The following is a 27,480-nucleotide window of genomic DNA, read 5'->3' as shown; positions in this document are numbered from 1 at the left end:
ATTGCCCAGCATCATGCAGATATAGTATGGCTGTAATGGTTAACCAATGACTGTTTTCTACAGTCATTGGTTAACAGACAAAGTTACAACTACTGTTGTAATATCAGTCATGTCAAATCAGCAAACGTAATGTTGTACTTGCCTTGTAGAATAATCAGCTCTGCTGAGTGAAATTCTGGTATTTTGCCTGCACCTATAGTTTTCTTGATAACCAAGATTTGACAAAAATGATTTGTACAGCTCAGGAACAGGCTTTAAAACACTCCACAAATCAGTGGGTGAGGTCACAGAGGCCATGTATCACAAAACATTTATGCATGACAAAAAACAAAGAACAAGATTTTCTGAGCAAAGTTGTGGATTAAATTTTAATTCCGAAGCGATTCGCAGATCAGTTTCTTCACAGATACAGAGTCTTCCCATTTTATTGGTGTCCCCCCTTCTTTGTACAAGGCTAGAAAAAGTTCACAGCAACAGCACAAACATACAAAATAGTTTTACCAAATTCATTGTGTTTTGTTTTTTCCTTTTTAAATACATTTGAGCCGCTGGTATGACGCCCAACCATAGCAAAAAAACTGATCAAGTCAAATGTATACAATCTTATTTACACAAGGAGCATTTGATCAAAGTGCATTGAAGAGTCCTGATTGACGATCATGTCCAAAGGATGATGGGCAAATATGTACAGTGTTTACAAAAGCTGTAACCATGGTTATTTCACAAGCATAATAATAATAATAATAATAATAATAAGCCTGTAAGAGGTGGTGATGGCAAGAAAACACTTAAATTAATGAAAGGAAACTTAGATTTGAGATATTACTGCCCAAACATGATCGTACATAAATATTCACATCTGAGGAAGCAACAAATAAAATCTGGACCGCATCCTCTCCTTATTAAAGCCTTACTTCTAAAGGACCCTTGACCCCTCGTGTTTTGTGCAGCCTTCAAACATTCGCCGTGTCAGATTCTGGGAGCCCAGATGAGGAGGAGATCAAACTGACAATTCATCCCTCTCAACTGTTGTGACACGATGCCAGCAAGCTTCTTAAAGAGGGCGGGGCAAAGAAATGACTGGAAAATGTCTGCGGCCCAAAAATAATGGAAAAAACAAATCCTTACAACTTTGGATGTGAAGTGAAACTAGTCGGGACAGAATTCATTGCAATATTTACATAATAAATAACATTTCCTCTTCACCACACACAGTGGTTTAATGTACTTCAGAAGGCATGTGGTCGTACTATAAGGTCTGCTGCTGCTGCTACGGTCAAGCGTCGGCACTGGAACGAGGCGGCGCGGTGTGACCGTGAAAAAATAAAAAAGACCCAACACGATCAGGATAAATCATCCTCTGTGCTCACTATCGAAATCTGAAGGAAGATGAAGGGAGGGGGAGGAGAGAGGAAGACCGGTTTAGAAATGCTCACAACAACAGCACTTTAAAGGCTCGTTCATTCCAAGCTGCACTGTCTGCTGCATTCATGAACTAAGACAGTGTGCTGGTTTAAAGGGAAGGCGTGTGCTGCAGGTATTGAACTCATGTTGCCTTTTGAAACATCTGCTGCAGCTGTGAGGGCGACAGCAGAGGCTCGTGTCCATCTTGTGGCCCCGGTTGGGCTTAGGTTAATCGGTTTAATCTGTATACGCGCTTTGCAGACGGCCAACAATGAACATTAAGGATTACTACGGGCCACAAGGTCATGGTGAGAGTGGAGGTCATTAACATGCAGGCTCCATCTTCCGAAGCCTGGCTGGAATCATTTAAGCTGCTCAGAAACTGCAGCTCGTGGTTATTTTCACCTTCGCTGAGGAGGTTACGTGACTGGTTCAGTTCATTTGTTGGGAGGATTACACAAAATACTGGCCAGGTGTATGAGGGGGTAAAAAACAGACAGGCATTGTTGAGGACAACTTCACAAGGACTCGAGTCCTTTACCACTGCCCACGCCTGGTTACCTACTTACTGATTGCATGTGCAGAGTGATGGTATTGTTTGCATAAATAAGCAGCTGCGTGTTTTAGTTACTCTGGTGATTTGAGGCCATGGTTTATTTACAGCTCCAATAATTTATGAGTAAATTGAGCTAATGATTGATAATTGTAAGTGATTGCTCACAACCTAAGGTGACAGGTGCACCAAGTTATTCCTGGGTTGTTTTTATTTGCTTAGAATGGTTTATTATTTCGATGCCTTGCACACCAACATGTGAATAAAGCTTCACCAACAAAATGTCTCAAGCTGAAATTTCCAATTTCCCAGTCTGAATTGTCATCTGGAACGAACTGTTAATCACTACCCTGAGTTAACAACGGTGTTCGTGGATTCTTCACTCACCGCGGGGTACGTGTGTCCTACATTGGCGCCATGCCTCGTAATGTCAATGTTGAGGTCTTCTTCTGTGGTCTTCAGGTAGACTGGGTTGTCAAAGTTCATGCTTTTCTGGTTCTTCAGCTGCCAGTTCCTCCACATCAGGTAGCCGCCTGCTGCCGCCATCGCCAGTAGCACTGAGAGGAGAGACTAACAGTCAGGAGTCAACCCCCCCCCAAAAAGTGCCAAGGATCTGAAATTAGGATTTTAATTAGTTTGCGCAAGTGTGTGGGCGGCGTCTACTCACAGACTGGTAGTATGGCCCAGGCAGCAGCAGAACCTCTGGCTGTCGAATTCACTTGAATTGATGTGCTCACATTGGCTTCTGAAAGACAAAACAAGGCACATGCCAACAGCCAACATGTTTAAAAATATTTCCTTAGACTTTGACTACCAGTTAGGTTTCCAATCAAGAAGCAGAATAAAGTGAAAATCCAAAATCATTTTGGCAACTGGTTTTTAATCGTTTAAAGAAAACAGCATCTGATGAGTCCATTTCATTTCCCCAGTCTACTTGACTCAGTGTGTTCTTGTATCAGTGTCAAGTGAGGGTGGAAAAGAAGCTTTGCTGAATGCAGTAACAGACCTCAGAAGAGAAAGTTTGATTCGCTTGTACTACCAGCTGGCCCGCTTTGCTATCACTGTGAAACTATTAAATTCTTGCAACGTGTCAACATTTTGGTTCAGAGTAAAATATTGAAAGTACTCCTGGCCTCATCCTTTCAATGAATTCATACCTCACCCTTCAAATTAGTGTAAACCATCATTTTGGAGTGCTGATCGCATATGTGACAAAATCAATAGAGGTAATCAAAGTTCAATCTGTCCAAATCTTCGTTTTGATTTATTAAAACTAGAACATCCTTAGCTTCACTTTGTTTACCAAATATCAGCTCCAATCATTATGTTGCAATAAATACCTTGTCTACCAAATCAAAGCGAAACGCACAGACTCAAGAAACAGTCTTTGTGTTCAAAAAGATTTCAGTCTGAGATCCAGGTTCACTTGGATAAAGAGACTTTAGGGCATTTTGTTTAGCTTTTGTGGACAAAGTTATAAGCTCAGACTTCTCTTGTTCCATGTGGGACACTCTGAATTTATTCTATTTATAAAAAACAAACAGAAAATGGTAAAGTTCTAAAATTCACCAGCATACATGGTTTTTAAAGTTTAGTAGTTTCTATAATGTGTAAAAAAAAGTCAGGGGTAAAGTGGAAGCTCTTTAACTGCTTATTACAGTTTAAATAAAGCATTTATCAGCAGAAGAAAGTGTGTTTGGAGCCACGTCAAACTAAACTACAGCCTGTGTCTTTATGGTAATGAAGGATATCAGAACAATGCAACAGTGTTTTGCAGCAACAATGGAGCTCAGTGACAGAGGAAGAGGATATAGCAGGCTTTGGATACTTGGGCATGATTTCGTAGGAGGATTAATTCATTGTTCTGTCGTTTGTTGATAGTCTATTTTTCTTTCTTTGATGTTTGACATCCTGCAGCAGCTCATCTAAAAATAGGACATTAATCAAAATGTTCAGGACTGCAAGACTTCTTTGACTCTTCGTGTAAGCACAAATGTTATGCTCTCCCAAGAAAGCTGAGATCACAGTTTGAAAAGAAGCGTTGGGGAATGAGGGGGTTACAGTCTGAGAATTGCTGATTCCTGCTTCTCTTGCACAACTTCATTTCTTGATGATGCTTGAAGGATTTGTGCTACAATCCCTTTGTGTTGCAGTAATATAACAGTCATGTCTTAATTACCAGATTATGCCAAACTTTAAATGGGAAAGTGATTTTAGTGATGAAGCTTCCTTGTTCCTGCCACTAGGTGTTGCTCATGTGCTGTGCTCTTAATAGTGTAATGAACTGTGGTTTAATCAGCTGAAACGGAGGCAAACAACAGCTTTTACCTCCAAGTACAGCATAAAAAACCCTCCGTGGTCAAATTGCCTATATGAGATTCATGAGAACAAGCTCCACTTTAGAAATGGGGAGGATCTCATCAGCAGACCTTGTGTTTCTGATTAGGGTTGCTGTATGCATTTTTAGCATTTTACAGAGGATTAGAACAAAGTTCCTGAAGTTGCTAGAGTTGTTTATGCAGTAATCACATTTTAGACCTTGTGAGTCTGATGTTTGACACATGGCCGACAATTCACACATCCAACATGAGAAAAAGTGCAGCGCACTGCCCGCTTAGTTTCCAACAAATGTTAAACATGCAACAAGAGACCTGAGAGGACTTCCTCACACAGTCCTACATTACATTTATCTGAACAAAACAATGAACCTGAGATTAGAAGAAAAGCACATTCATGCAGCTGAGATTTAACAAAATTCTTAAAACCAAAAACAGACAAATATAAAGAGGTTAAATTACATTTTAACCTGAGGAGTGAAATCAACGAAATCTAGATAACATGACCTGAAAATCAAATTTAACAGCACAGGAGATGAAAATATACCAAAGTTGGACATAATCCTAGTTTATTATTATTATTAATAAACGAATAAATTGTCAAAGGAGCTTGCAAAGAAAAGCGTCTGGACTTCTTTAAGTTACTTGAAGACGTTTCACCTCTCATCCGAGAAGCTTCTTCAGTTCTAAGGTCAAATGGTGGAGAGTCCCAGATATAGACCTAGTGGGAGTGTCCCCCCACAGAGGGACAAAAGGACCCCCTGATGATCCTCTAATCGCCTGAGCCAAGGTGTGGAACTGGGTGTGGGTCCCAATCAGCCAGAGTTTCGGGTGAGTTCATTGTGAAACCTGGCCCCACCTTATCATGCGAATTCCTGAGATCAGATGGCCCAGGATGTGAGTGGGCATTAAGGCGTCTGGGAAGGGATCTCAAAACTGGATTATAGATGGCAGAGAGTTTGTGTCGTAAACCACCGCCTCTGTTCAAAGATGGTCGCTCACAGTGGACATAGATGGCTTCTTTCACTCCTCTTTCAAACCATCTGTCCTCTGTCCAAAATGTGAACATTGGCATCCTCGAAAGAGTGTCCTTTATCCTTAAGATGCAGATGGACCCACACCCAGTTCCACACCTTGGCTCAGGCGATTAGAGGATCATCAGGGGGTCCTTTTGTCCCTCTGTGGGGGGGACACTCGCACTAGGTTTATATATTTGACCTTAGAACTGAAGAAGCTTCTCGGATGAGAGGTGAAACGTCTTCAAGTAACTTAAATAAGTCCAGACGCTTTTCTTTGCAAGCTCCTTTGACTACGATGACCTGGATGACTGAGAACCTTCACAGACATATTGCTGTACATTTTGGGAGGAACACCCTTCAACTGGTGCAGGAGTATGAAAGAGAATCAAGGAAACTAGCGGATTATAGGAACCATCTCCGTTTCAACCTAAGATGTAGACAAACCAGAGTTGTTCCTAAGAGCCTGCGTCTTGGATCCACTGTCAGGGGATACAGAGCAGACTCTACAGAGAGCACAAAATCACCTTTTAAGTGAAAGGATAAGACAGGTCCATTTCACTATAGATGCCCTCCAGATCAAGATCAGCCAGACTCTGCAGGAACTGGAAACCCTTCTACCCTCTCCAATCTTAGAAGAGGTTTACAAGTTTGTGGACAAGGCTCAGCGGGCCCAACACTCGAAAGGAAAAAAAAGACAACGCAGGAAATTTCACACCTTGCTTTCAAAAACACACACTCCTCATTCTGAATCTGAACCTACACAACCCATAGAAGAAAACACACCTGAAGACAGTCAGGAGAAATGGGTTAAGAACTTTTCAGACAGGAATCTCACTGAACCTGAAAAGAGAGTATTAGCCAAAGGACTCAATTTTTCCATTTCTCCACAACAGTTGCCCATAGTGGACCTCATCACAGCCACAGAATCCGCCATACGGATTAATTATCACAGACAGAAGCAGAGCAAATCAGGATGAAAGTCTCAGCCACCCTCTCCAGTGCCAAAGTCCCTCCGTCCAACCTCACAATACAGGAAAAGAAGGCCGTCACTTCCCTGAGCAAAGACCACAACATCACTGTTTTACCAGCTGATAAGGGAAGATGCACCGTGGTCCTAAACACTACAGATTACCATACAAAGATCACTACTCTCCTCAGTGACAACAATACCTACGAAGCCTTAAAGCGAGACCCCACAAGCAGCTACAAAAAGAAAGTTATAGCTTGCCTTCAAGACTTGGAAAAGGACAAAATCATTGACCGCCTTACTTATCACCGCCTTTACCCAGGGGATGCCATACCCTGCATTTACGGACTTCCAAAAATCCACAAGGAAGCTGTCCCACTCAGACCCATAGTCAGTAGCATAAACTCAGCCACTTATAACATTGCAAAACACCTTGCTACCATCCTTGCTCCTCTCGTGGGGAACACCCCACACCACATCAAGAACTCCACCGACTTCACTGACAAGGTCCAGAAACTTACCCTGGATCCAGATGAAACCATGGTGTCCTTTGATGTAGTCTCTCTCTTCACTTGCATACCCACCACGGAGGCAGTGGAGACTGTCAGAAAACGACTACAAGAAGACAGCTCCTTGGAGGACAGGACCAACTTCACACCCGATCAGATTTGCACTGTTAGACCTCTGCCTCACCACTACATATTTCAAATACAATGAAGGCTATTGCAGACAAAAACATGGCTGTGCCATGGGCTCCCCCGTGTCACCTATTGTAGCCAACCTTTACATGGAGGAAGTGGAAAGGAAGGCTCTTGGCTCTTTCAAAGGAAGAGTACCCAGCCACTGGTACAGATATGTAGACGACACCTGGGTCAAAATCAAGACACAAGAAGTGGAATTCTTCACTGCGCACATCAACGCTGTCGATAAAAACATCAAGTTCACCAGGGAAGACACAAAGGACGACTGTTTGCCTTTCCTGGACTGCGCTGTGCACATTGAAGAGAATGGAAACCTCAACATCGAAGTTTACCGGAAGCCCACACACACGGACCAGTACCTCCTGTTTGACTCCCATCACCCTCTGGAACACAAACTTGGAGTAATCAGGACCCTACACCACCGGGCAGAGCATGTTCCCTCTAAGCCTGAAGGGAAAAAGAAGGAACACACACATGTAAAGGAAGCACTCAAAACGTGCGGCTATCCTAAATGGGCGTTTTTAAAGTCAGCAAAGAGGCACAGAAAAGAAGATCAGACACCAGCGAGGGAGGATAAGAAGGACGACCGCAACAACATTGTCATCCCCTATGTAGCCGGTGTATCAGAAAAACTCAGGAGGGTTTTCTCCAAGCATGACATCCCGGTGTACTTCAGACCCAGCAACACACTCAGACAAAAACTGGTTCACCAGAAAGACAAAACGCCAAAACACAGACTTAACAATGTGGTGTATGCCGTACAGTGCAGCGAGGAATGCCCAGACCTCTACATTGGAGAGACCAAACAGCCACTTCACAAGCGCATGGCACAACATAGAAGAGCCACCTCCACAGGACAAGACGCAGCTGTCCATCTACATCTTAAGGATAAAGGACACTCTTTCGAGGATGCCAATGTTCACATTTTGGACAGAGAGGACAGATGGTTTGAAAGAGGAGTGAAAGAAGCCATCTATGTCCACTGTGAGCGACCATCTTTGAACAGAGGCGGTGGTTTACGACACCAACTCTCTGCCATCTATAATCCAGTTTTGAGATCCCTTCCCAGATGCCTTAACGCCCACTCACATCCTGGGCCATCTGACCTCAGGAATCCGCATGATAAGGTGGGGCCAGGTTTCACAATGAACTCACCCGAAACTCTGGCTGATAGGGACCCACACCCAGTTCCACACCTTGGCTCAGGCGATTAGAGGATCATCAGGGGGTCCTTTTGTCCCTCTGTGGGGGGGACACTCCCACTAGGTTTATATCTGGGACTCTCCACCATTTGACCTTAGAACTGAAGAAGCTTCTCGGATGAGAGGTGAAACATCTTCAAGTAAACTTAAAGAAGTCCAGACGCTTTTCTTTGCAAGCTCCTTTGACTACGATGACCTGGATGACTGAGAACCTTCACAGACAAACTAATAGATTCTTTGTACCTTTGGATGAATTACGTTTTTTCTGTGCAAAATGTATAGTACTCAAATATATTTAGAGACTTATATCAGCTCATTAATGTACATGCGCAGATATTCTCAGACTAAGATTTCATCAGGTCAAGAGCGACTCGTCTGTTACTGAGTTACTGTGTCGTTTTGGCTACAGGTTACATCTGGGAGTTCAAAATAGGCATTCTGTTAAGGAGCTTATTGACCTGCTGGATGTTGAGAGGTGAGCAAATATTTTGTGGCCCAGGCATTTTCATATTTTGTTAAATATGTGTATATACAGAGTTGACTGTCCCTAGATTTGGGTTCCATAATTTATATTTTGGACAAAGCCAAGATGAGTTCCCATCATTTTCTGTGGGCAGCAATAAGGGTAACACTGGAGGAATGGACTCTAAAATCACTGAGCACAAATACCGCTATATAGAGACACTGATGCAACAACTGCCCGTTACACTACGGTTATGTGTCTGCAATTCTAATTCCTGCAAGCTTATCAACCAAGTGCGTTACAGTAATCAAAGGCCAATTAATCACATTTGAGAACTTAAAGATTCATGCAACATTAATGGCCATCCTCTTTAGGCATGAACAGATGAATAAAAGCCATCCATCCATCCGCTTCCGCTTATCCTTTTCAGGGTCGCGGGGGGCGCTGGAGCCTATCCCAGCTGTCATAGGGCGAGAGGCGGGGTACACCCTGGACAGGTCGCCAGTCTGTCGCAGGGCTAACACACAGGGACAGACAATCATTTGCACTCACTTTCATTCGCACATTCACACCTAGTGACAATTTGGATTATCCAATTAACCTATCCCCACAAGCAGATGAATAAAATACTTGAGAAAAAAAAATCCTGATTGATGTCATAATTCATGCATGACAGGGTTAGATAATAATTACAATGACACACGTCACACATCTATAGTAAAATTAAACGACCAGTGGGTGGCAGCGTATGGAGTGAGACATCAGTGTCCAATGTAGTGGTTTATGTGCAGGAATATCATCAGCACTGATACCAATACAAGAAAACAGCCTTTGAATAGCTGTCCACTGTAGTGACCACTATGCCTGAAAGGGTTAATATTGACACCCGCAGGCTACTTTACTACCTGAAATCATCCCACTGTGTTATTTTAAAAACAAAACAAAAAACCAAACACATTTTGTGCATCTTTAGCACAGATAACGACCAAAGCACAAGCAGAAGCTAGCATAACAGACGTGGAAAAAAAAAGTAAGCCCCAAGCGGTTAAAAATCTCCACAGCACCATGGACACAAGAAACCTTTAATTTTGGCTTTAATCAAACAAAAAGCTGATTAAATGAGTAGGTTGGGGGAAGGATGGGATGTACCCAAAAACATTTAAGACAGATGTTCCCCAGTTAACAATTCAAATGAAAATGCCTCCTTGATCCATGGTGAGTGAGGATAAGCCTTTTTTTTTTTTTTTACTTTATTCATTTTTGAACCAAGCCCAACATTCTTTAAAGCGAGCCATGAGCGAGCTAGAGACAAACGCAGTGCAGCCAACAGTTTTACCTGGGGGTGGCTGTATTAGAGCTTTCCCAGCATCCTTTGAAGGACCTTTGAACGTAGGGTCTGTACAGAGAGTCAAGAATCATGCTTTTGACACACACACAAAACTTAAGAGAGCGTGTCCTATTTTTTTAAAAACCAAGCAGCACACATGCAAGTAGGCCTTCTTTGAATATAGACCAGATCTCAGGAGACAAAGCTAGTAAATAAATGCTCTGAAGCACTGATCCATTTTTGTTCAGTGAGAGGAAAGCCAAGCTAAGTAGAGAACCATCACAATTGCAGCAATGTCACATCTTTAAATTAAGATTACCCTTGTGGTTCTCCTGCTTTGATATGATGAATGCTGGACGAGTGAGAGGACGACTCAAAGGCAATTTCACAGATTCAAAGCTGCAGCGCACTATAAAAATGCATCAATCAGGACGTCTCTACCAGCATCTGTACAACCAGGAAGGACAGCTACAGCAACAATAAAACCTTTATAGCTGGATCAATATGATCTTGATTAGCAGAGGCAGCAGTGTTAGGATGTCTCAGGGCTTGAAATGAACAAGTCAGACTGAAAAAGCAATATTAACACAGTCAAGACCAAACTAAAGCTGTTTCCAAAACCTTTATCTACCACAGAAAAACACTTTCAGATCAAATCACTCATAAAACTCGCAAAGATTAAAATTGGAATTGAACCGCAGTAACCTTGTGTGAGGGCCATTAATTATTTTTTTTGCAATTATATTGACTCAGACTTCACAATATTTTTGGCCGTTATGATGCGACTGTCAGGTTGAAACTTCCCTTTTCCATAACAGACCACTTTTTCTATGACACTTGTCATATGTTATGAGGAAGGTGGGGCTAGCTGGATGGCTATAAACAGTCAATGGGAAACAAAAGCAAATGTATAATTGGGAAGCAAAATGTACACAGCTGTGGTTTCACATCATTAGGCTCAAATGCAGTCATTTTAGAAAAAAAAACCCCAACTCAGATTGCCATCATGGAAAAACCTGCTACATACGTAACCCTGAACATTGACGGGTTGATCAAAGTCTCAGGTATGATATACAAGCATCAACTAACATAACCCCGAGCATAGCCTTAAGTAGAGATGAGCAATGTGCTACATGTGTCTGGTAAGCTCACCTCTTTCCTTCCAACACCAAATCTCTCCTTTCCAAAACTATCTCCAGACCCTAGAAAGGTTTTATACTCCAACATGTCAATATGTCCCCAAACACACAAAAAGGAAAAAGCAAGCACCTGCAAACTAAGGATCATCTTTGAGGCTTTGGTTCAACTTTACTTTTTGGGCAAACAGGAAAAGCCAGGAGCAAGCTTTCAGCTTTCAAATCTGCAGAAGGGTAAAGCACGTGTTTGCCACACTCCTTTGACTTCACATTTGACTTTAATCCAATAATCAGTAAATTCCAAATGCAATGAAAACGTATCTGATAAAAGGCAAGGAAGTTTAGGACAGTCTGTAAAACAGTGGTCTCAGTATGCATTTTGCTTAATATAAACAGCCTGTCATTTTTATAGGTTTGTGTATGAACGGCAAGAAAAAAAAAGCATATTTAATTAGACAATGTTTGATTCAGATAATTGAGAAATTTTGGATAAAATAATGGCAGCTTTATAGAAAGATGGGACCTGTGATGAATGATACCAAATGATAAACAGTGGAATAAGTCTCAGCAGAGTTGGAAAATCCATGAAACGCGCTGTATTTCAGCCTGAGATGGTGCAGTCTGAAGGAAAAACACTCCCCAGTTGCCTCTAAAGACTGTTATACAAATCCCTCGGTAGTAGTTTGAGGTCCAAACCCTGAAGTGAAGAGCAATGCTCATTACTCTCTCCCCCCCCCGTGCCACACTAACAAGATTAGTTAGTGTGGCACGGGGGCTAACTTATTGGCAACTTGGGGCTAACTTGGCAAACTGCAGCCGCACAATGCTCTACAGTTCCCCATTCGGTCCAGCTGTGACTGCTGTAAAATGGGATAAATGTGTTATCTGCTGGTTTAGTAAAGAGCAACAAGGCCTTTGACAACGAAGCCTTTGAATACGAGGAAGGTGGAGGCGCTTTTAGCAAGTGACAGACATCCTATTTTAACTCCTCCCACACTATTCTCACTCTTTATTAGCAGGATAGACAGGCGTGAAAATACAGTTTCATATAAAGACATCAACAAAAAAGAAAACTATATACAAACAGGTCTGTACAGAATCTGTCTCATAGCTGCAAATACAGATGCCAAGGAGATAAAGACAAGTACGCACTTTCACATCCCGCCAGTCAGGGTGGTACTTTCTGTTATTAGAGTGGCTGTAAAGAGTCTGGAGACAGCTCGAGGTTCCCTAACAGTCTATGAGATGGTGACTCAGGCTGCAGGGATGCTCACTACACGAAGGCCTTGTATATCTGCAAAGAACCCAGGCTGTAAAGTCTGCTGCAGAGCACCAGGAATTTATTTGTGCACAGTTCATGGCATCAAAGCTTTAATGACCCAAATGCCAACTGGGAATATTCATAACCACAGTATTACCCACCACCATCATGCAGAAAACACTGTTACATGCCCCTCTGCAACCCCAGCAGCATCAATCTGCATGCTCAGCAATGTCAGAGGCTGGACTAAAATTTTCTAACTACAGCAGTGATAACTCCATGTTCTACCCCCCCTGACACTATACAGCTGTGGTTCAAGCTTTTTCTGAATGACCCACCAAAAGCTGAATTAGAGCTCATGCCCCACACTTGAATTTTTAAAATCAAATGAGCGAAACAAAAGGATCCAAGTTGAATTCAAGTTAAAACGCTTAAAAATTTACCTGCACTTTTCTCTTTTCATTCTAGCTGACCATCTAGAATTCATCTTATAAGTTACAGAAGAGAAACTGAACAGAGAATCTGAAGAGAAAGGACCTATTGTGGATACTTCATCTTTTTGCACTGGGAGCTTCATAAAGTGTTCTAAAGGGCCACCACTGTGGACCACACTGAGAACTATGGGAAATATGCTGAGAACACAGAAATATGCTTGAGTGCCCACTCAAGCATATTTAAAATCAGCTGGAAACTGTTGAACAGTTTTATTTGACTGAACCAGCGAGTTTCCTTTAACAAGCTCCCACCTTTAACCTTTAGACCATTACAGAGCTGACCTGCTGTGCATGAGGCCAAGGGACTCTGATAAAACTTCAACTATATATTAAAATAAGAGTAAAAAAATAGATCTGAGGAAAATGAAACTTGAACCACCAGATATTGTACACTAAGAAAGAAAAGCTGTAAAACCTGTCAAACCTCCCAGAACTCAAAAATAAGGAGGGCAGTGGAGAAGACTCTTAAAGAAAGCCGAACAGGCTAACTAGAGAGACTTTCACACTGGAGGACAGGAGTGCAGAGAGTTGTCACAGAGATGTTCCAGTACTTTGTGTACACCAGTGTCTTGGTCTACAGCTCGAGTCCAATTAGGAGAGAGTTTGTGTGCTGAATTCGGCTGTCAGGTTCCTATCTGACAGTGCTTCACTATGAAAAGGATAATCTGTGGGAGCAAAGAAAGGAGCTGGACTGCTCAAGACAAACAACTAAGGGAAGAGGACAGCGTTTCTAGGCAACCTTTCCCTGGCAAAAAAAGGAGGCAGAAGGAGAGAAGGGCTGCAGTTTGATTTTTTTTTTTTTTTAATTTTTATTTTATTTTATTTTTTAAAGTGCACTAGTTCAATTCTTACATTCTCACATCTAACAGTAACAAGCACACTGGTACTTGGCCATTTCTGGTGTCCAAACTCCTTGCTTTCGAAGTTAAAATAAATCTTAAAGTTGATGGAAATTTGAGTGCCGATGCAAGCAGATGTAGTCTTGCTCTAGACAAACACTGAAAACTTATTTTTGCAAAATTTGCAGTCACATTAAAGCCATCTCAGCTCTATTGTCAAAGTACAGAGACAAGGTTAAACTACAGTCGTGCTACTGGAAACATCTGAAAAGGTGTCAAACAGTGGGAGTGTGGAGTTCTCCAAGGACCTGTTCCTGAACCTGCTTTCCCTATAATATCTCAGAATATGGAATACATGCAGGTCCATAACTAAAGTCAGAGTTACTGAAGAATGCTGTGAAGTGATTAGGGTCCCATATAATCGTTAAATGGTAGCTGCCTGAAAATATATTACATGTAGGTTCCATATACAGGCTTGTTAGATCCATCTCAGCACCATGCTGTGCATCTTAAAGCATGAGCCTCAGTAAAAGAAAGGAACAGGAGTGTCTGCCTTCATTTTATCAGTATGCCACAATGTAAGCTTTCTCTGCAGCCCTCAAAGAAAACCAAAAAAACTGGACAATTTAAAAAATAAATAAAAATCAGCCAACAGTCTCATCCAGAGCACAAAGCACACTTCAGTGAAGTGATTAGACGAAAAGATTGCTTTCAGGGAAAATGTTCAATGCTTTAATTACTAGTAAGTAAAGCTGTGTTGCACAAGTATGCAATTCAACGGACCAATAATAATGAATAGGAGATGTTTATTGCACCACCACATGTAATGCTTCTGCTCCAAAACTACCCCCCTCATCTTCTCAATAATTTCAAACTAAACTCCAGTTCTGCAATAGTTACGCTCAATATTTACTGAAGTCTACAGAAGTTCTCAAGCAAATAATGTGTCTTATGTGGTTTAACTAGATGTCTACAAAAGGGGAACCAGCAGTTAAACAACTGGAGAATATTTGATCCCGGTGCCAAAATGATCAAAAGACTGTTTCTTTGAGTTAATGTGAATAAGAGGCTCCAGTCACTAAAGAGGAGTCATGGAACCGGTGAAATCCTTCATAATCAAGCTTCAAAAGTCCAGAGTACAAGTTTATTTCCTAAGGATGTCGCAGCAGTGACACTGTTGTGGTTTCCTCTTCTGATGTTCATTTCACAATACTGTGCAAGTCTTTCATGAAGCGCAATCAACCTTTTCCATTATTCATGTCAAGATTAAGCCAATCCAGCATTTTTTATTTATTTATTTTTTAAACCAGTCATCCCATCAATCTGTAAGCATAGTTCAACTATGACAGTCTGGTTAATACTGAAAGGAGGGGGTTACACACAGTACAGTTTGTGTACTTGTAGTTGTTTTTAGGGCTTCTTCATAATTAATGTTTCTTTGGTTCCAGCTTTTGTTTTGGGTATGTAGTTGCATTTTCTAAGTTATTTAATAATATCCGTCCCTGCTTGGGGATTGTAGATTGAAATTAGTAGCCAACTTCATCTCTCATGAAATTAAAGTTTTAGTTTTATTCTTCATCAGAAACAAAAACAAAATTTCAGCCTGGGGCCATTTTCATAATTTGGACCCATTAGGCTCAGCAGTGGTAAATGTCTTGAATTATAATTACACTATGGTAGGAGTTTGTATTTGGCCCTTTTGCCCCAGTTTCACATAATGCTGCCGGTGTTACGAGCCAGGCCCAGAGTGATGTGGGCTGTGGTATGACTGGTATGCACGGAGCCTTAACTAAGGATGTTGAATTAAGAAAAGCTTCATTCATCCATCAAGGCTGGCAGGTTTGTGTGACAACTCAATTACACACAAGGCCTTTTCATACAAATTCCATTTTCAGATTTTGCATTCAGAATCAGAGACAAGACAACTGCACTGCATTTGTAAAAACCTGTTCATGCCTTTTTATGATACCAGAAATAAATCAGGATTCAATAACTTGGTCAATAAAGAACAAGGACTGATGACGGCAATAGTATCGATTAAATCATTGTCCCAAAGGGTTGAGGTCAGAGATCTGGAGGGATAAACTGAAGCACTGTCTCTGAACCAGACCAAATCCCTGCAGTCAGCTTCCAAAATCTTGTGGCAGATCTTTCCACAGCAGCCGAGGTCAGCCACAGACTTGCTCTCATGATTTAAAAATGAAAACATTTAACAATCTCATGGTTGGTGTTGTGTCCATTCAGCTGCCACAGCACTAACAGTCACACTCCACTCAGTGCAGAGAAATGAAGACTGCACAGGGTGGGACTGAACCCCCACGGGGAAAACAAACCCCCCCCCCCAAAAAAACAAAAACAAAAACAAACACAAGAGCTCGGGGTTACTTTCAGCAGAAAAACGCAACAATGGAGTGGAAGAGGGATCAACGTCAGGATCCGACACAATTCAGCTGTCAGGATGAAACACTTCCCAACGCAGGAGGAGACTAAGCTGCAGCTGAGATGTGAAGGAGGACGATGTTGAGACTTGCCAAAAAGGTGCTGAAAAACTGGATCACAACACCGAGTGACTCAGCTACTGTTCAGCTGTCGGACTACTAATACAAACAGACAGCTGGGTTTTTGGCTGGCATGGATACAGATAGAAACCAAGACACACAGTGGGAGCACACACCACCGAAACATGCTTGGAAAACCGTAGAATTAGACGGAATTTATTCCGTCTTCCAGCTGTTTCTGTGTTTTGGTGGCTAACCTGTGAAACCTAAGCTCCTTTTTACCTTTTCTTTAATAGAGTCACATTTGAAACGAGCAGCAGGGAGTATGAAGCAGAAAGGAAGGGAAACTATTGGCTTAACAAATGGATGTGTGAACACAATGAGGTGGTGTACCCATTCTCAGAACCGCTGAGGTTTGGCACCTTCCTGCTTTCCATTTTTCCTAATACTTTCATGCAGTATTAATGTTTTACTAATTGTATTGTGTTTTAGGGCTTCAAATGTCCAAACTACAAGAAACAGCAGAGCTTCTAAAGCCACTTTGCTGGAGATTCACAATAGTGACTGAAATGAGAACTGACAGGAGTGTGCACAATTTTTTCACAACTCATCAAGAAACCACTCTACCTCTGATGGGATGTTCCTGTTGCTGAATAATTTGGTTTCTCTTCATGTAAATCTGAAGATTTACTTTTCCCTCCATGTTCTCCTTCCATGTTACAACTAATAAAATATTTCATTTTGTTTAGATTAACACTGCATTTGCATTTTTTAAGATCATGCAGTCCAGGGTTTTCATCAGCATATTTCAAGCCCGGCAGCCCACAGAACCAAAGCACTGGGAGTGGTTACCATTTATTTTTAAGATGCTTTAACATAAGAGCTACAAGTTCAGGAAGTAGCCAAGCAAGCATTCACTTATGTTCTTGACAACCCTACATTACTTTTTAATTCATGCTGCAAGTGGGGGAAAAAAGAAAAAAAAAGGTGTGCTTGTGAAGAAGCAGTAATGTGAGAACCACAGACAGCTCTGCTGTTCCACTAATCCACACAGTATGTCATGTGGTTGGCTATGCAGCTTTTATTGAACAAGACCATCTGACCAGACTAAAAATACTTAAAAAAAAAAAAAAAATTAAATCTAGAGGCTGGACACTGCCCAAATACTGCATGCACCATCTCAAGCCATCACTCATAAGCATGCAGTGTTGTGTTTAACATTAATGACAAGTTAATGTCATTAGCTCACCAAGTGTGTAGCTAATGTTTGTGCAACAGCAGCAGCATTGTTTTCACTAGCAAAGATCCACCCTGTCTGGTTTTTGCCAGGCCTGTGGTACCAGTCTCCAGAGTCTTGACTTCCTGTTTATAAATGGTGGCGTCAACTAAATTCTGTTGTGTATACAAATTAATGACAGTTGCTAACACGAGAAAACAAATGCAGAGAACAGAACATCGCCTTTGCATGGGATAGATAATAATTACAGTATGTGTGAAAATGCTTGTCCAAACATGAGGAGAGATCATTAAAGAGCTGGATGAAGTTCATGTCACCAAAACAAAACCGTATGGCATCTTTACGAGCGCTGGACCATTTTACAGTACAAGCTTGTATGCAGATCATGACTTGTACCATCAGACTTTATAAACAACTGCTGCTGGCACATTTCAGATATATCTGAATACTGCCCGTACTTCAAATGCTCACAAATGAATCATTAGTATTTGTTTCAATTATATAAACATGTCAAAATTTATGTTGTAGCATTCAAGTTTGCAGCTTTGGTGAGATTTGCTCCGGGGTTCAGGTGTAAACACACAGATGAAGTGCCAAAACACAAATCAAGCCCGCGAGGGTGCCGTGACTCACCAGGTCTGCAGCGCAAGCCGTCAGCAGTCAGCTCCTGGCCCTCGGGACACACGCACGTATATTTGGGGGAGTGTTTGTTGATCTGTGGTGCAGGCAGGCACATGTAGCTGCAGCCTCCATTTTCACCTTTCTCTGAGCACCAGTTAGTACCTGCACACAAAGGTTAGCAGCTCTGATCAGACTGGTCTGAGGGGCAAATTAAAGCTAATCAAACCATTTCAGTTAACAAGTGTAACATGGGTACATTAAATCCACAGTGAAAGGAGCTTTAACGCCCTCTTCTACTATGAAGTATATCCACAGGTTGACGGAACAAAATTAGGGTTTAAGTATAATCCATAGTGTGATCGTCGACATTTTCATCCTATGGATCTTTGCACACATGATTGTTATAAACCAAGAGGACACATTTTGATAGACTAAGTGTTTAAATAAAGTTTAAATATTACAGATTAACCACAAAATATCAAGAAACGAATACTGTACACTTAGAAGCTGTAAAGTGGTGGTATGTATTGCATACATAAGTATACTGTACATCACGGAAACAAATACTGCTGAGTTTCTATACAATGACTGGCCACTTTATTAGGCCCATTTAACATTCCTGTGTTGGACCCACTGGTGATCTCATTGATACAGGTATAGCCCATTGACAGAGCTCAATGGTCATGGATCTTTACCTTTCTTATGAGAACTTTAAGAGGATTGACTGGCTTATGTTTCCCTTTATAATCCAATCAGAGCACATGTGACTTTAAGGCTTCACAAACATGTGAGGATAAATTACAGATCGGGGCTCGACGTACTAGCCTCCTCTGTTCAACCCTTTACATGATTCTCAACTTGGTTGCATCATTAGCTATTAAAACTCGTGTCAATTATGGCGACATGATCACAGCTTAAAATTATAATTATCACTAGCACTCCTTGTACCTTGATCACGTGTAATTACAGTAATTTCTGATTACTTTCCCCTCATTAGCTTTCATTAACTCAGAAGTGACATCAGCTCTGATACTGGGGTTCCTGTGATGTCACCGAGCCTGCAGGAGTAAAGATTTCCAAGCTTAAGTATTAATATCCGTCAGTTCCTCCTCTGCTAGTTTCAGCTCCCTCCTTTCTTACCTGACAGCTGAATGAGCTCATGGTACACTATGATGTCCTGGGGGTCGTTCAGGTTGCTGGCCAGCGTAACCACGTCGGAGCCTGTGAACTTGTTTGCACCGTAGATTGCTTCCTTTTCCCCATCAGTCCAGAAGACTCGATCCTGGACAAAGGGCAGAAGAATAAACAAAAAACAAAAACTTTAACGCTGAAGAAGTCTACTCCTAAACATCACAGCAATACAAGACTTCCATAAATCACTGTCATCACACAAGTGCTTAAGTGCCATCACAGACTTTGCTGTCAGCTTTGTGTCATTACAAGAAAACTTGCTCCCATTAAGATTTGGGCAGATTTGTAGACTGATGAAAACTTTGGCTTTATTCTGCAATTTTGTAACAGAGTTAGCACTAAAGCACTAAGTAGCACAAGAAATGTATTCCCTTCAGGAAGCAATACATGACTTCTTAAAAAGTAAATCATAATTTGAGTAAAGTCCTCCAACACCACGTTTAATATGCCCCATTAAATTATCAGAAACAATTTCAGTGGCATAACATACCAACATTTATATATCTTAGAAACAATTACATGTCATTTGTTGTGATATTGTTTTATACCAATATAAAATAAGAGTTAATTCTACAATAATCTGTAAACTGAGTAGCCCCTCATCAATTATAAGAAATGTATGAATCCACAGTAATATAAGTCACATCTGCTCAGATCATGTGTGGTGTTCCTGCACTGCACGCTGCAAAGTTGCATCTAAATATTCTGATGAAGCTGCCACTTGGCTTTTGATGCTTACGTTAAGCCCGTTCATGTGTTAATATATTAAAATTTAAAGGACGAGGACTTTTCATAATGACTGAACGCGATTTAACCCCTGAAGAGCTTTATGGACTCTAGATATCAGCAAAATTTTGCTTCAACATAAATGTTCCTGATGATATAAAATGGATAGATTTTTATAAACTGTGCTGTTAGGAGAAATCTGATGATCGTTTTAGACCTCATGCCATTGTGTGAATAAATGTGCCATCTGTCTGAGCGAGAACATGTTAACACAAGTGGGTGTAGGTCAATTAGACAGCCAGAGTGCTACATATAAATGACTGTGCTTCCAAAGGTTAAATGTGGAAGAAGTGGTGTGAATGCAACGAGGAACCCAGCTTTGGAAACAACCAGTTCTGTTAGGATAGTGATGCAATTATGGCAAACACCATAATCTTACAATTAATTAACTTTGATGTGGAGCCTAGACAAGCATGTGTTTTTGACCTCAAAGCAAATCTCACACAGGCAACAGCAGAGGACTTGTGCACATGGAAAGCTGCACAGCGGACCACTAATCGACACCTCAATCATGTGCTGGCAAGAGGGGACCAGGTGAGAGACCCTCAGAGTGGTGTCTTATGTCATTTATGGTTGCTAGAGTTTCGCACTTTTAGGAAGGTTACCCAGCTCTAATTGTAATATCAGTAACCTATGTAGGGCTAGGTTCACATCTATACTTTTATACAGAATACCTGAAAACCCCACACAAAAACACACGGGAAATTCTTTATTCAAGAACTGGAAGGTAAAAATGTACACAGAACACTCGATTTGAAAGGTAATATCGTCTAGTTGTTTTGCATGTTGTTAAACACAAACAACATCAAGTGTTTTGGTGGATACTAAAACATGTCAACACTGTACCTGCACATTTCAGTTCTATAAAATATGCAAGAAACAGATTTTAAAAAGAAAAAATTTGGTTCATTTTCCATTAGTCTGCATATAGTGGCTGTGTGGGTCATTGGCAGATCATGTACAATACATTGAGGGTGACTGGGTTGATTAAGGATTTTGTGCAACAAAACCCTTTATCATACTTGTACATTGTTTGAAGCTGGGAGCAGCTTTTCCTTTCGTGTGTTTGATTTTTGTAATTTTACTTCTTAAAACTAGGACCAGTTCGTTTCGGTAGATGAAACGCCATCAAGGACAAGGCAACTGGCACCAAAGACGCATTTAAAAACATGCAAATAAACTCGTGTACACAGGCGATGAGGTCAGTGGCAAATTTTCCCAGACAGATTTCTTAAATGCAGTGTGCAATAACTGATTGTGTCATGAAACCAATTTCCTGGATCAGAACTACATTTTGAAAACGTTTTGTTTATTATCCTGAGATATGTGATGTAAAGCGCTCTGATGCCCAACATACAGGTCAGACAGTTCAGAGAAAGCAAAAAACACATTCATCTTCCAGCTGTCAACATAAACTGACCCAGACTGGTTTAGAGAAAAGACAAATGCAGTACCTCAAAAACTGTGAGAGCAAAGGGGTGAGCGAGGTACTCTGAAGACTGGAGCACTTTATTCCTGTTGTCCCCGTTTAGGTCGACGCTACAGAGCATGTGCAGCTTTGAGTCGACCCAGTACAACCTGCCTTTGATCAGATCTGGGGTAAAAAGAAAAGAAAAAAAAAAAGCAAGCAGAAATTAAATGGGAAGACTATAGAAGGGAGAACAATGGGAAGGAAAGTGGAAAGCAGACAGAAAAATAAGTGGAATGAGATGAAAGAGATTAAATTGTTGTACTGATGATTCTTTAACAGGATGAATCAACTGACTTTTAGTCTTAATGGTGAAAACGTCACAAAAGAAAGCCGCACTGCAGTTTGTTTACCCATTTCTTTCTGTGAAAGGTCACTGTCCAAGTCAATTTAAAACACTTCAAGCATTTTCTGTAAGGTATTTTCAAGCTTTCCAGCACCTTGTAGTTATTGTAAGTAAATACTGAGATTACACCATTTTACTAGAAACGATGTAACAAAACAATCAGACGAATGAGAACTTTTTAAAACATTAACCTAGGAGTTCTGAAATTTTTGGAAACAATGTATAAAATGAACATGTTGGACTCAGACTGGTTTGTACAGGCACATATTTGAAACCGTATTTCACCAGAAAGCTTGACTAACAACCTACAAGCATCTACAGCTGCTACCGCAACATAGCCATCACTTCACAACACACCCCCCCCCCCCCCCAAAAAAAAGAAGAAGACTAGCCTATTGACTAGTATTACTATGAATTCACCAACTCTGTTAAACTGAATACATCATGACTTCAGCTTATTTAATGTAAAATTCCCTAACTGCCCTCTTATGTTGTAACCTGGTAAAAAAAGACTCCTCTTAGAGACTGCACAATTGGTTACTCAGTTTAGCTTACAAAATTGATTGAAAAAGAGGCCAAAGTCAAGCCAAAGTTCATTCAAATTGCATGTTGTGAAGTCCCACACACTGTTCCATCAGAGGGCAAACATCAAAGACTGACAGATCACACAATAGACTCAAACAACAGCAAGCCAGGCTCGAGCAGCGTCCTCTTCAAAGATTCTCTGCAACTCATTTCTTTAACCTGCTAAGACCCGAACTCTTCCACGACATGCATTTTTAATTTCTCTTTGATATTTGGTCATATTGGGGCCCGATGAATGTAAAAACAAAGAATTACCAGATTTTTTTTAACCTTATTTTTGTTTTTAAGAAAAGAGCCAAATATGAGGGATATTTGTTTAAAATTTTGATAGAACAGTAGCAGTATAATGTCCTCGTAAGTGGATATCAGGTCCTTGTAGAGCAAAATTCAGTATTTTGGTCTAAATAACCCAAAATGTGATGTTCACATATGTGGACGCCAGGTCCTAGGAGGTTAAAGAGTAACTATTCAAATACCAAGTGATTTATAGTCAAAGTATTAAATTCACAGGCAGCTTTAAGTGCTTGTGCTGAAATTCTCGCAGTGACATCACTAAAATTTAAGACCAATCCAGTCTGAATTTAAGATTTTTATGACCTGTAGACCCCCCAGACTTAAAGAAAAACGTGCAGTGACTTGTTGGTTTGTTCCTACCCAGTGTGATGCCATTAGGCCACTGGATGTCTGTCGCCACCAGAACCTGTCTGTCCACTCCGTTCATACCAGATTTCTCTATCTTGGCTGGCTCTCCCCAGTCAGACCAGTACAGAAACCTGTAGGACCGACACAATCATGAGTAAAAGCAGACCATTAGTGGGAGATCAGAAGGGTTTCATCCAACACCAAAATGAGCCGTCCACTTACCCAGACAGCGGATCCACCGCAATATCGGCCGGTTCTTTGAGGCCCCTGTTGAACAGAACTTTCTGCTTGGTACCATTGAAACTGGCCACAGAGATTGTTTTGGTTGCGAGATCAGACCAGTACAAGTTCTTGTAGATCCAGTCCACAGCGATTCCCACTGGAGTCTGCACGTTGTCAATGACTTTCTTATGGGTGCCAATGTCTACACGCTTGTCCAGAGGAGTGCTGAGTGGAGAAGAGTTCAGCATCGGACAGACACGTAGAGAATTTATCCATTTATACAGTTTTTCAGATGCTGCTAGGACTCCCAGTATATTATCCTTTCAGTCTGAGACCTCTATATCTCATAAAATTCAAAACTATTGCAGGCAGAAAAACGTACTGCTTTAACAGACCAGAGGAAAAAATTTAAGTTTACCTTACAAATAAAATCCATTCACCCTGTGAAGTTACAACTACATTGTGCTGCACTGTCAATGCCTCCCATAGTCCTACAACAATACTCTATTGCCCGTTTGCCTGTGTCATTCCCTCTAATCACCTACTACCCTACCTGTAGATTGCCTTCTGGCCCAGGTCAGCCCAGAAAATGGTCTGCTGGTCAAAGTCTGCATCCAGAGCCACTGCGTTTCTCTGCTGCTCCACAATCTGAGTGTACTCCTTCCTCTCCAGGCCCAGACGACGGATATCACGGCGGTTGGTGAAGATCAGGCAGGGCTCCTTACCTGAGGACAGGAAAGGGGTTATTGAATGATGACGACGACCTTTCCAAAGTGTTTTATGCCTTCCATTTACTGTTTAGGACAAATTATTGGTCAGTTCTTAAAACTAAGCCTGCTTTGAAAATATACACCTTTAAAAAAAAAATTAAAAAAAAATCAATTCACCACCCAGCTCTAGTGCCAACCCATAATTTTCCCCATTATTCCACAGAATTGTCATTCTGCTGGATTTTTTTTCCATAACTGTAAGCACTGGTTTAAATGCAGCTTTCAGCTAATTAGCTTCACCCATTTAATACTAATGCAATCCAACAACAGCCCTGTGTTAAAACGCTGCCTTCCACTCTGAAAGCCTTTCAGAAAAGAGAAACACCATTTCAACTTGTGGACCTTCATATGCTGTAAACATCCCTCTTCCTGACATTAAAACAAGTGTTTGTTTGTTTTTTTTAGGGGCGAACAAGCCTAAATGTTTAATACTGATTTGACATACAAAGGCACTATCATCACTTTGCATCCGCAAATTATGGACCATTTTGAGTCAATGGCGTGAACTTGCTGCACTTCGGAGTGAGAGCCCACAGTATACTGGTTGAACTCTATCACTTAGTTCTTTTGGGCTGCAAACTATATTACTGTTGGCAATAAGGGAGCTGGAGAATCTGAGTGAACTCCCCCCCCAAAAGAACAAAAAGATCTGTGGATCCCAGTTTTGAGATCCCTTCCCAGACGCCTTAACGGCCACTCACATCCTGGGCCATCTGACCTCAGGAATTCGCATGATAAGGTGGGGCCAGGTTTCACAATGAGCTCACCTGAAACTCTGGCTGATTGGGACCCACACCCAGTTTCACACATTGGCTCAGGCGATTAGAGGATCATCAGGGGGTCCTTTTGTCCCTCTTTGGGGGGAAACTCCCACTAGGTTTATATCTGGGACTCTCCACCATTTGACCTTAGAACTGAAGAAGCTTCTCGGATGAGAGTTGAAACGTCTTCAAGCAACTTAAAGAAGTCCAGACGCTTTTCTTTGCAAGCTCCTTTGACTACGATGACCTGGATGACTGAGAACCTTCACAGACAGATCTGTGGGTATGTTTTCAGCACTCTTACCTCGATGTATCTGAAGCAGTTAGTCAACTAAAACCTCAAAGCTGCTGGTTATAAGCAATGACAAACCAAATGCAACGCCTACAATTTTCTCCCACACAGTCTTCAGACACTGAGTGTGAATCACTAGATGTTTTTCTGTCTGGCAGCAAATCATACGCACACCAAAGTTCATAACCCTGATCAGACATGAAGCTGCCAGTTCAGTCACATCAGCAATCTGTAAGAGTTCAGTGTCATCCAAAGCCACTGCAGCACAGACACACTGGATGCAGCCGTTTGTGAAAAGTAGGAGTAAGTGAGGCTCAATTTTGGATCACGATGGACAAATCCAAGTTTTTGGGTCTGTACTGGACAGACGTCTCCATTTATAACCAGTTACACATGTGAGCATCAAAGTGACTCCGCTGCCCCCCCAGTACATGAATATATCCTGAAATGTCTTTTCTGCCAAGAAGATGATATTTCACCATAATCTTTCAAAAGAGCCCAAGTTTGCATTGCTCAGGGATATTCCTGCAGGATCTGAGGGGTCAGCTCAGAGTATTACTCTGATCAGGAGAAGAGACCCATTTCCACAATACTTTACGAGACACCAAAATTTTGTTTAGCTCGAGGGATGCAAAACACCATATTATCCAGAGATTGGGACCCAGACAGTGGCAGAACCAACAATATAGACTAAAATATGATCAAAATGTTGAGGTGAAATTTTTTTAATAAGTTCACCCAGCTGCTAACTCACCAACAGCCTTGCAGACGCCAGTGGTCGGATCCATCTGATAGCCGTTGTGGCATTCACACTTGTACCCTCCCTTCAGGTTGATGCAGATCTGACTGCAAATGCCGGGATTCATGCACTCATCGATATCTGCAGAAGAGGAGCAGAAAGGCGAATCATGAGGCATGTGTGAAGAAAGAACAGCTGTATGTGGCATGTTTAATCTATCAAATCTGCTAAATGCCTCAGTTTGAATAATCAAATCTTTCTATGGGGGCTCAACAGCTGTATAGTCCGCGTGTATTGATGAAAATTTATCTTGCTTTTCAAAAATAGGATGTTCCTGGGATTCCCACTGCATGAGATTATAAAGTGATTTGAGCCTCGAATACACAAAATGCAAATTAAAAGTTGCTTTAATTGCCGCTGATGTTTTGCCAGAACACTCGACGAGCTGCTCTCATCAGAATTAGATGTAAATTTATCAAACGTTTTCCAGTTTAGTGATCATTCTACATCCTGAAGTAGATTAAACGCCTCTGTGGAACCAGTGGGGTTCATACAGATGGGATTATACACGTTTACCAAATATCCAAAGCAGGGTTTGAGGCCAAGATTGGCTCAATAACAGAACTGTGACGGATCAGTGCCTCCTAAACGTAACCAAGAGGATTTCTGCTTTAGGAAAACAGATTACAACACGCCCAATCACATTACACGCCAAACCCTTCAGAGGCCAGAAGTGCACAACACCACCAGCCCATCTGACCCACCCCTGTGATTAGATATTTGAAGGCAAGCATAATTAAATTTTCCTTAAGTCTTAAAGGTTTTAGATTGAATTCAGTGTATTAAAGTTGTTTGGTTTTTGGATGGATGCCTATACTTGTGTTCATTCAGACAGTCTCACACTTTTGAACCCTTTTAGAAAAATGCATTCATCCGGTGTTGAATAATAGCTTCCCAATGCTAAATACTGAAGTGTTGTCAAAACTGATTTAAAATTTTATCTTTTAGCATTTTTCACCAAGCTGTGTAATGCAGAGATCGCATACCTCCGCAGGTCTTGTGGTCTATAAGCTGGAGCCCAGGCGTGCAGTCACACTCGTAGCCAATCACCATGTCTTTACAGATGTGCGAGCAGCCACCGTTGTTCAAGAGACACTCGTTAAAATCTGGAACACAGGAAACAGCTCTGTAGTTGTGTGTCCAATTAGATCTAAAAGGTTACGATAAGGTGGTTTGGGAGAAATCTGAGTCAAAGCTAAGCGAGGATTGTATTCATTTGTTAGTAGACTCAGAGGGTGGAACACAATATGGAAAAGCCCCACAACTTTCAAGAAAAATAAAATTTAAAACCAAAAAGGCTAAAAACGCGCATCAGTAGTTCATCAGTAACCTGTGTGGATGTGAAGCAATGTACTGTGTAAGGTAGCCAGAAGATAAGCAACCAATTGGAAAACCAGAGTGATGACAAGCGACTGTTCAGCCATTCCCAATTTTTAATATTTTGCTTCCAAGGAGAGACACTAGTTATTCTCAAAGCTTCAAAATGTCTTTTAAAGGTTCTTTGGACACCAACTGCTTTTTTACTCATTTTTCAGAGCAATGTTTGTTAAGACACTTACA

The 27,480-nt window shown here is 41.3% G+C and overlaps 1 protein-coding gene across 2 annotated transcripts in view; it reads right to left on the bottom strand.

Moving 5' to 3' along the window:
* Positions 1-340: 340 nt before the first annotated feature.
* vldlr (very low density lipoprotein receptor) overlaps positions 341-27,480 on the bottom strand; it is a 74,378-nt gene continuing 47,238 nt past the window's right edge. Inside the window, exons 9-20 of one of the 2 annotated variants that reach the window (XM_085166702.1) lie at positions 26,907-27,026; positions 25,876-26,001; positions 23,852-24,023; positions 23,299-23,523; positions 23,089-23,207; positions 21,490-21,629; positions 19,199-19,340; positions 18,071-18,220; positions 9,982-10,041; positions 2,625-2,702; positions 2,345-2,514; positions 341-1,379 (exon numbers count right to left, since the gene is read on the bottom strand). In XM_085166702.1, coding sequence (XP_085022828.1) covers positions 1,344-1,379; positions 2,345-2,514; positions 2,625-2,702; positions 9,982-10,041; positions 18,071-18,220; positions 19,199-19,340; positions 21,490-21,629; positions 23,089-23,207; positions 23,299-23,523; positions 23,852-24,023; positions 25,876-26,001; positions 26,907-27,026 — 1,538 coding nt within the window. In that variant the 3' untranslated portion in view covers positions 341-1,343. The remainder of the gene's footprint in view (positions 1,380-2,344; positions 2,515-2,624; positions 2,703-9,981; positions 10,042-18,070; positions 18,221-19,198; positions 19,341-21,489; positions 21,630-23,088; positions 23,208-23,298; positions 23,524-23,851; positions 24,024-25,875; positions 26,002-26,906; positions 27,027-27,480) is intronic. The other variant, XM_085166703.1, reaches the window with a different exon arrangement.

Source organism: Neolamprologus multifasciatus, chromosome 7, assembly GCF_963576455.1.
Source record: "Neolamprologus multifasciatus chromosome 7, fNeoMul1.2, whole genome shotgun sequence".
Classification (NCBI taxonomy): domain Eukaryota; kingdom Metazoa; phylum Chordata; class Actinopteri; order Cichliformes; family Cichlidae; genus Neolamprologus; species Neolamprologus multifasciatus.
The sequence above is the reverse complement of the archived record's forward strand: the minus strand, read 5'-3'. Positions and strand labels throughout refer to the sequence as shown.